This window comes from Micropterus dolomieu, linkage group LG09 (assembly GCF_021292245.1).
Source record: "Micropterus dolomieu isolate WLL.071019.BEF.003 ecotype Adirondacks linkage group LG09, ASM2129224v1, whole genome shotgun sequence".
Taxonomy (NCBI): Eukaryota; Metazoa; Chordata; class Actinopteri; order Centrarchiformes; family Centrarchidae; genus Micropterus; species Micropterus dolomieu.
The window spans coordinates 13,647,961-13,658,577 of NC_060158.1; the positions used below are offsets into that span (position 1 = coordinate 13,647,961).

Here is a 10,617-nt window from a genome sequence, read left to right on the forward strand (position 1 = left end):
ATGGAGGCTACGTCTGCAACGCGTGTGGTTTATACCAAAAACTACATTCGGTAAGTCATGCACTGACATGCACAGGTACATGCGAACAGCTGTAGCATGTGCACCAGCCTTACATTACACTGCAGATTATACTAGACGAACTGTAGACATGTGAGATAGAATATATCTGTAATATAATAATAGAAATTGTTCTACCAGACGTGGTCCATTAAGTTTCTATATATTTGTGATCCCCTTTATTCCAGTTTTCTTTCATATCAGACAAATTAGAAGGGAAACGAGAGGGGAGCCTTGAATTTCAAAAACACTTTAAAAGTAGAGAGACAGAAGGGAGAGCGAACATAATACCTTCAAGTGAGCTGAAACTCAGGTGTATCATCATACAAATGTTAATTTGCATTGGAGAACTTCTATCCACTCATAGGAGACCTACATATACTCACTCATAAAGGTTGTGCTGGATCAGGAACCAAGTACTTTAAACTATTTTATAGACTCTGTGCCGTGTTTTAGTACATCCACGGGGTGGTTTTGACCACTAATTATCATTAATTCTGTCTGGCCTATTAGCATACATCACAAATGAAATGGTGCATACTGCAGTTAAATTCTAAATACATTTGGTGAATCTTGCTGTGAAAAAGTAATATTGTGGAAAAAGTATATTTGATTTGGTGGGTGCTCGGAGTTACAGACCATTTCAGCAGTCACAGCAAGCCAGTTCCATGGAGTGAGAAATATGATGGAATGAATCAACTTTACCATCTAAGCCCGGGGAAAGTCTATGGAAATCCCAAATTTAATTAGACTGCATGAATTACAGATGAGATAAAGACCCAGCCTGGATGTTAGTTGACTTCAGAATATTGAGCTTTCTCACCTCAGATGTTTTTATGGAGTTAAGCTAATTTCACACTTCAATATACCTGTTTAACTCAAGGGTTTACAAATATAACCAGTGTGAAACGAGACTTCAGAGCTTGCTTATGTAGATATATGCCAGATTCATGTTCACATATTGGCTTTTTAAGCTCTGCTTGTAAAAATTCAAAGTGAACAAAATGCTTCAGTGTAATAAATCACAGTGTTAATACAAGCATCTGTGGGGTGACCGTGTTACAACCCAGAGCACTATGCTGCAATTATTGAAAGGAGCTTTAAAGACCTTTTAGAGGATGGCAAGCTATCGCAGTTTACTCCTTCCTGCCCCAGCAGATGTCCTACGTTCAACCCTTTCATCTCATCTGTAGCTCCAATCACGTTCCAGCCTCACTCTTGACAATCTTCACGACAACTGTATTTTATATCCCATAATAAAAGTTTTATACGCTCTACACACATTATTAGAGAGGATAGCAGCTAGTAAAACACTTCAGAGTGAGAGAGAGAGAGGGCGAGGGAGAGTTATGAATAAAGAGGGAGTAAAAGGTAGATGTAAAGGGAGAAAGAAAAACAAAGAGAGGAAAGGGAGGAAGACTAGGAAAAGAGGAGAAGATTAAGGTAAAGAGCGAGGACATAGATAATGAAGGGGGAGGGTGTGTATGAAAAGTGAGAGACGAAGGGAGACAGAGCGATTAGGAGAGAATGGAGAGGAGAAAAGAAGAGAAGGAAAGAGATGGATGGATAGATAGATAGAGGGTGAAATGTGTACCAGTAGTAACTCAGCCCAGATATTCTACCAAATCAACCCTACAACCATAAAGGTGTGCAACATTGCAGTTCTCTTTGGGTGTATCACACAGGACTGTAGACGCAGAAGTGATTTAAATGATGAGCAATGAGTCTTATTAATTGCTATCATCCAACATGTACTGTGTAAATCAAATTAAAAAATAAATATCTGACTTACCTATGAAGTAAAAAAAAATGTTTTGATGATGGTGATGAAATGATTTCAGAAACCAGTGATCTATTTCTCATACATATCAGACATCGTGTAGTAACTCACCCTGTGACACTTGTATATAAACTAGCAAAGTAAAGAGGTGGAGGGCATTTAGAGACTAGACAGGGAGGAAGAGATTGAGCAAAACACATTAAACTTTTTGCCAAAGCAGAGACAAATAGCAGTAAGTAAGCAGTAGAAAAGAGACGCCGTGAGAGAAAGTGTACCAGAGTGAAAGGCAAAAAGAGAAGAGAGTTGGAGAAACTTGCGTACCAATTACCACATCCTACTTAAAATTAGTGCATAGTATGGAATCGGGACACATCTTTGGACTGTTTCCACCATGGGGGTCGCAATTTCTTTGCTGTTGCCTTTCATCTCAGCCATCATCCTCCTGTATTAACCTCTGTCCCTCCCTCTTTTCCTCTTATTTCACATCTCCTCCCACCACTGCTTCCTCCTCCGTTCACCATATATTACTCATTCCCCCCTTTCATGTATCTCACCTCCTGTTTCCCCTCCGCTCTTGTCTCTACCTTTTCTTCTCGTGTTCTCCTCTCTCCTCTTTAGCTAGAAACACAAAACCTGGGAACTGGGAAAAAGAAAAATGCCAATGATATAACGATGATGTCATTTTGTCACTGTAGGGGCTGTCAGTCTTCTAAATGATGAACTGTTGTTGATAGTAGCGTTCCAGGTGTCTAAAATGTGAACAGAACAGCTCTCTGTTCCCAGATTGGCTGCTAAAGGAAGGCCCATGTCCAAAATACATGTACATTACTAATAGTGATTCACCCATCTATTTTTTTTCTTTATGTTACAATGTCATATGGCACCATATTGGTCTCGTTCTTTTTGATTGGCTACATCATTAACAACAAGCATCCTCCACACACAGCTCACCTGCTGCTATAAAAACTGCTATAAAAAATAGTGTAATGCATTCTTTCAAAATTTTTCAATAAAAACAAATATACCCCCCTCCATCCTCGCCACAGTTACATTCTGTCATTCTGTGGGAAACACTGAGCCTGTACTTGCACTGCAGTTTATCTTCAGTTGGATTTTAGTTGGACAAAAAAGCTCTGTCCAGTAACCTAACCTGGAGCACTTTTTTATTTTTTTAAAAAATGTTTGAGTGAGTTGAGTGAACTTTACGAACAAACAATTGAATGGACTCCAGGAAAGAAATAAATAAATAAAAATAATTTCCCATTAAAGAAAACTGCTGTCAATTATAGTTCTTAGTAAGAAAAAATCAGAATCTGCAGGTCAGATTTTTTTTTAAATCAGCGAAAACAAATTGTGTTGGACCTCCTGAGGATTTTTGTAGAGCTAGTTTTGTCACATAAGCATATTAGAGTTAATGAATGTGGTAATAATTTTTTGTCCACCCACTCCACCTAAAAAAGTGAGCTTAAAAATACAGTATATAATGAAATAGTATGTACAACAATACACTATAAATACATAGTTTCTAATAAAATGTACAAATAAATACATAAGACGCATACCTGGGTTCTCATTTATAAACGTATGTACAAAACAGGGCTGGAAACATACGTACACCACTTCCCAAGCAAAGGTTGTGATCTATAAAAAAAAAAACTTGATGGGAGAATGTCTATGTAATGTCTGAGCCATGCATATGCACATAAACTGGAGAAATGAGAAACGGCAACTCACATGGCAGAAAGATGAAGCATTGACACTATCGTGTAAAATAAATCTTTTTAAATAAATTACCACTGAGTTTTATAGGCCAATAAAACTTAATATAATTTATTAATATTAATTAATTTGCCAAACAGATAAAAGCCTTTTTGAATAAACAAACACCCATTTGATTGATTTTCACTAAAGTGCGCATTAAAAAGCATCATATAAGATCATTTGCAGCGGTCACAATAAGAACCATGATTTAGGATAATAAACCCAAACAGAGACATCTGATTTTACAAATAATTGAATTGTATCAATTAATACGTGCATGCAGCGCAATTTGTTCTCATAAACATGAGAATGCGTTGCTTGTAGAAACACGGTATGGAAAGAAAATATAACTGTATGTGCACGTTTTACCCACCAAACATAATTTTTCTTGCTTCCACCTAAGCAAAAACAATGTCTGTGTCACATCGGGCTAAATTTCTTTTTTTAGCTTTTCTGTCAGAATTTGCCATCTTTATCTTCATGCAGTCAGTAAGAAATTAATATTAATAAGGGGCATTTCACTGACCATTTATAGGCAACTGTGGGCATTTAAAGGGTCGGACATGGAGCTGGCACACAGAATTAAGCAGACCATAAGGCTGCAAGCAGAGCGTTCCAAAATTTGGCTGTAACAGCCTCAATAGCTTAATCACCACGGGGCTTAAGGCGAGTGTGTGGGACAGACAGCAAATTTTGCTTATTAGACCTAAGAGGGCGAGCTGATCAGTAAGGGTGAAGCATTTCACCCACATTTTGCAGGGGCCTGACTGTGTAGTGCGCTATAAGTAATAGTGAGAATTTTGAACTGGATACTATGTGCGATAGAGAACCAGTGAAGAGATCTTAGGATTGGGGTAACATCTGCATTACCGTGAGACGATCAAGGGCAGACATGCTAAGTGATGAGAATAGTGCATTACATCAAATGTGTATACAAGCATCCCTAGTTCAGCTGTTGAAACTACCGTTATACTAAATCAGTCTAGGATCTTTCCCAAGGGCAGCAAATATAAGAGTATAACAAGGGCCCCAGAACTGAGCTCTGGGGGACCCCACAATACAGTGGAGAGGAATCAAACAAAAAGTCTCCAGCAGAGAGGGTGAAATTTCTGTCAGTGAGATAGGATGTAAACCAGTCTAATGCTGAGCCTGATATGCCCACCCAGACAATTAGCCTCTTTATCAGGATACAATGGTCTATAGTGTCAGATGCAGAGCTGAGGGCAGAGACAGTGTGCCTCTCCAATTCTGCAGCTAGTTGGTTGGCAACAACCTTCTTTAATTTTTTGATAGAAGTGGGAGTTCAGATATTGGCCTATAGTTTAGGGGCAAAGCAGGATGTAGGTAGATTTTCCTTTAATATTACTTTAATTTATACTACCATGCTTAAAATAGGAAGGGACACATCTTGTAGAAAAGGAAGAGTTGATGATAGCTAAAACAGTGGGGCCAATAAATGGCAAAACCTTTGAAAATAGGGGAGATGGTATTATATCCAGAGGGCTGAAAGATAGCTTCATCTTCCTAATTAACTCTTCTAGGCTGACAGGTTGGAAAGCATCCAGATCAGTAGCAGTTAGGGAGAGACTAGAATTTGGTGGTACCAGTGCAGCAGAACATACCGTGCATAGCCTCAGAAATAAAGCTGTCCACATAGGTACATGCATAACTGTGACTATGCATACATATACAGAGGGATAAAACAATCTAGGGTAGCAGAGACAAAGCATGCATTACAAGAAACATGAGTGGTTTATTCCTTTATTTTTTTAATAGAAGCCTTTATTTTTGCTTTTCCTCAAAAACATGTTCCTTTATCATCATTTCGCCCTATCTCTCTCTTCCTGCTTGGTCCATGACTATTTGTCTTTATGTGATGTATATAAGTCAAAAAAGACCTACATCACAGGAGACAGATAAAGACACAGCAGGGGATTTTAGAGACAAACATGAGTTATATACAGGCCCATGCATGTACAGAATAACAAGGCTCTTTGCTGTTCTTGAAATAGGACAAAAAGTCTAATAAATTCGACCAACATGGCAGTATGAGTTTTATAAAACTGAATGTTTTTTGATGCTTGAAAAGCACCCATCCTTATGCTAGTTGATTCTGACTTTTTTTCAGTTAATACTATACAAGAGGTTACTATTATGTGTATTCAAGATTCAAGAGAGGAGGCTGAAGGCTCAAGTACTTTATTTATCCTAGTGTAACAGAAAAAGTGAGGAGGCTTCATAAATTGTGTTGTGGATGTTACTGAGCAGTTTTTATTCTTTGTAATTCCGCTTTTAACCCAAACACTGTTTGTTCCAGGTTCTTAAGACCTCTTTTGTAATTGGTTAAACGTTATGCTCTCTCTCTTATGCTCTTGTGTAGTTAGTGGGAGAGAAGTTGAGTTTTCGGTGCAAACTCTACTTACATCACATGTAAGCACTCCCCCTTGTGGGAAGGGCAAAAATTACAGTCCATAGGAGTGCTAGATATGTTAGTCTTGTTTTTTCTAGCATGTCACATTTAATTACACTAAGGTATGTCCATACTGAGACTTTTAAAACTTATACCATTGGAAGTTTTTCTGAGATCCTTTTAGCAGTCTTTGTTTGCTTTTATTGTTTGAAGATCTACAACTGTAGCTACTGTAATTGTCAGCCATAGTGCAAATTCATTAGCATTGTGTTTGTATATTTCACCAATTATCGAAGGGCTTTATATTCATACAGGCAGTTTATTGGTCATGCTCAAATAGATACTTCGTATTGATTCAGATGTTACAATTTCCCTTTTGTAATACATGTCATGCTAAGCTGTGTATGCTTGTTATTGGTCAGGTCAGTTAAGCAACTTTAAATGATGCATGGGGAATCCAAATCTGTTGTATTAACAGGAAAATGAATTATCACTAAATGTATTACTAAAAGTTTACTAATCCTTTTCTTTTTTTAACATATCTTCCTTGTTTCCTTTATCTTGTAGACACCCAGACCTCTAAACATCATAAAGCAGAACAACGGTGAACAAATTATCCGACGGCGAACCCGCAAACGCCTCAACCCTGACTCGCTGTCATCTGAAACCCCCGCCCCCAAGCAACAACGCATCACCAGCGAGGAGCGTATGAACGGGGAGGAGTCAGACAGAAGCTGCGCAACAATCAAAAACCAGCAGCCCTCCCCTCGCTCACGCTCACCCCGATCTACTCAAGCTTTCCTAGCCAATCAAACATTGGAGATCCACCGACGCATGCCTCCCCTGCTCCTCCCGTCACATCCCCCCTCCACATTGGTAGCTGAGGGAAATGGGGGTATCACTGAAGGAGGGATAACATCAAAACTAGAGGGAGGTAAAGGAGGAGGGGGGTCAGAAAGAGGCAGTCCGATTGAAAAGTACATGCGTCCAACCAAACCGTCTAGTTATTCGCCTCCTGGTTCACCCATTGAAAAGTATCAATATCCACTTTTCTCCTTACCCCTACCATTAACGCTCTCCCCTGATTTGACACCTGAGTCGGATTGGCTCAGATTCTGGACCAAGTATAAGATGGCAGCTGCCTCTGGGGTTCCTGGTAGCATCAGTAATCTAAGCAGCCCTGGTAGCATTGGAAGTAACGCTCATTATCTTGGTGCAATGGTGACTCCAGTACATCATCATCAGCAAAGCTACACAGTGCCTTACTGCTCCTCTCCCTATTCTCCTCTCCCCCCTCCTCCTGCTCCTCCTCACTATCCTCCCCCTCCTCTTCAATCTCAAATCTCTTCACCATCATTAGAAAATGATGGTCCTTTGGATCTTGCAATAAGACAAAGAGATACAAGTGCTGCACATGCACACCTGTCAACAAATGGTGCAGAGAGGAGAAGGCAAGAGTCGCCACTCGCTGAGAGGTCAAGAGAGAACTGGAAAGGAGAGAAAGAGGAGGAGGAGAGGACAGATGAAGGAGGGACCCAGAGGGAGGATATGGGAAAGGAAGAAAAGGATAATTTGACAAAAAGTCAGTCAAGTGTCCCATCAAATCGCACCATGGTGGAGGTGGCCACGCAGGATGACCTGACCAACCGTTGCATCCACTGTGGGATCTACTTCCTAGACGAGGTCATGTATGCCCTGCACATGAGTTGCCACGGTGACCAGGGACCATACCAATGCAGTTTTTGCCTCCACGTCTGTGCGGATCGCTATGATTTCACCACGCACATACAGAGGGGCTTACACAGGTACACAGACAAAACGTCGCAAAACAGGGGTCACACGCAGGACAGCATAGTTCAGAACGTCACTGTGACAACAGAGCGCGAGTGTCATTATGCGACGCCAAAGGAAAAAGACGGAGGTGATCATAGTGAGACTACAGATGAACGCAATGATGTCATAGGAGTTTGTCCTGACAACCAAGCAAAAGGAATTACAGGCGATGATTCCAGTGACAATGAAACGGGAGTTGAAGAGGAGGTAGGAGGGGAGGATCATGACATAACAAACCAGGAATTAGGAGACACGGTGGTGTCAGATAATAATAATGATATCGCAAAACCCACAGAGGTCACGACTGTTGCTGAATCTAAAAACTTAGATGAGAACGCAGAGAGCAATTAATCTGATGCCTTTGACTCATACAAACCTTGAAGAACGCGTTTTATTGGATGAATAAGCTGTATGCCTCCATGTTCCTGGAGGCTAGCTCATGTCAAAATGGGCCTATCCTGGGCACTAAATGGAACACATCCTTATGCTGGAAGCACTCGGCTGTCAAATGGTCAAAAATCATTGTAGGATCCCGATGAACTGCTGCAGGGACAGTTTGGAGAAATGGCCTGAATCCTGTCTTGAGTGACGGTCAGTTGACAGCTCTGTGGCAAGTATTCAACAACAGAGTCCGGGCATGCAGCTGAAATCACCTTAAATAAACAGCCACTTTGTGTGCTTTCCAAATAAGAGGATTGAAAGCTCGACTGAATGTTGGACTAGTCTCATTTAGGATGAGTTTGAGGAGCTCAGCACTTGCACAGTCATCATACAGCAGAGCAAAAAAATAACAAAAAAAATATGCTAGAAGCAAAACACTTAAACTGAACTGAACTGAGCTGGTCTTTTATGTACCACGCTAAACTGAACCCTGACCTGGTTCAAACTAGTCTGATGCATCATTCAAACTGTTTTATCTTGGTACAACCGGATCTGATCTGGTTAGAACTACTTTGTTCTGGTCTGGAGCATGTTTTTGACTGTTTTACCTCTGTGCAAATGGATCCAAAACCAAAACTTATTTTTGACTCTATAAAACTGGTCCAGAGTTAAACCAGTTTGTGCTGGGCTGCAGTTCAGCTGAGGTTACCTTGGTACAAAAGGATCAGTTGGTTTCTTTTACTTGTGCCCTGTTGTCCCTGAAACTGTCAATGCAAAACCACCACCTCTGCAACGTGGCCCACAATAGGAGACTGTGTTGTGTTTGATTTGACCGTGACTTTTTTTGAACTGCTTGAAAAACCGGAGTGATTCCGGACCGAAGTGTTCTCTTCATCCATTTGGATCGAACCAAGTGACATTCTTTTCTACCTTCCTCCGTGCCATGATACTAGCTATGTGCCTGGCTGCCTGCCTAATAGAACAACCATCTATTAACCTGCTTAACATTTATATTAATGATAATAATGGTAATAATAATTATGATGATGTTATAGTGCAAAACATGCAATTTGCTACACTTTCCTATATAATATGTTATTTTGTAAAGGCAAATAATGCTTTTTTTGCGGAAATGGTACTATAAAAATTAGTCTATTTGAGTTTTTTTTATTTTTGAGCTGTTTGTTGTTATTGTTATTATGGAGACTTGTTACATTGATAACAGCCGTCTAACAGAAATGGTACAGAAAGGGTGGGGGTGGGGGTTGTGTGTATGTGTGCATTTGTGTAATTGCATTTATGTGTGTAAGGATCAAAGGATGTGTCCGTCCCCAAACAATGATGTAAAATAATGAAGGCTTGCGCTCGGCATTTCAGTCCTCAGGGGTCACACTTGTTGCATACCAACCCACCTGTTTCATAGCATGTGACACATCATTTTTACATGATAGGTCTAATGGCTTTAGTATATTGCATAATGCCCTCTTATATATGTTTTTATCATGTTCTTTATGTGTTAATAGGTCAAAATGGTCTTGTAGCGTTTCTATATGTCTTTCAACATTGCTAGGTTACATGGTTTTATGGAGAGACTTAGGAAGATAAATTTTATCATAAGGATCAATTATTTGGATTAACTATATAAACTTTGACTCTGTATTGAGTCTACAGAGCGTCTTGCCTACAGTGTTTTATTCAGCTACTCTAAGAGTTTGATAGGTTAGCTCTATGTAGCATGTTAGTGTGCAAAATAAGTTGCCTTTTCTATGGATGGGAACTGTTACACGTTAGACCTGAATAATACTGAAAAAACATTGTACATTTTTATAATCCAGTGAAGTGAAATTATCACATTGCTTTTAACTCACACCATCCCACTTTTATTCCATTTCATTACCCGTGTATAGGTTCTCAGTCAGTGTACACACCTTAGGAAAAGACCCCTCGATACCATAACTGCGTCTCTCTTTAAATCAAAATTTTCATTGTTTATTTTCATCATTGAGAGAGTTGTGACTGTCAGGTCCTTGAGTCCCCCACTATGCGTCAAAATGGAGCAACACAGTGGCCATCTTGTTTATTTTTATAAAGGGAGAATTACTCTCCAGCCTTGCTGCCTTAGTTGCTAGAAAACAAAACAAAATCACCAAGAAACTCCTTTGAAGGAAATAATAATAGGCCGAAAGAAAATAAATGACAGGAAGGAAGAACGAATGAGAAAACATATTTTTCTATGCTTATCCAAAAGACATGAATGAAATATATTTCGCCTAGTGCCTGGTAACATGTACAGTTTTTCTAATAGTATGTTTGTCTGTGTCAAATCATTGTGTAAATTATTAGTCAGGCAGAAGTTGGGCAAACATACTGCTGTGTTGATTCTCATGCACCAAGT

General features: G+C 39.7%; 1 protein-coding gene across 5 annotated transcripts in view; it reads left to right on the top strand.

Annotated features, from left to right (window-relative positions):
* trps1 (trichorhinophalangeal syndrome I) overlaps positions 1–9,399 on the top strand; it is a 118,194-nt gene extending 108,795 nt beyond the window's left edge. For all 5 annotated transcript variants that reach the window (XM_046058698.1, XM_046058699.1, XM_046058696.1 and 2 more), the window contains exons 10-11: positions 1–50; positions 6,576–9,399. The exon at positions 1–50 is cut by the window's left edge and continues 73 nt beyond it. In XM_046058698.1, the coding sequence (XP_045914654.1) occupies positions 1–50; positions 6,576–8,192 (1,667 nt within the window). In that variant the 3' untranslated portion in view covers positions 8,193–9,399. The remainder of the gene's footprint in view (positions 51–6,575) is intronic.
* The last annotated feature ends 1,218 nt before the right edge of the window (positions 9,400–10,617 follow it).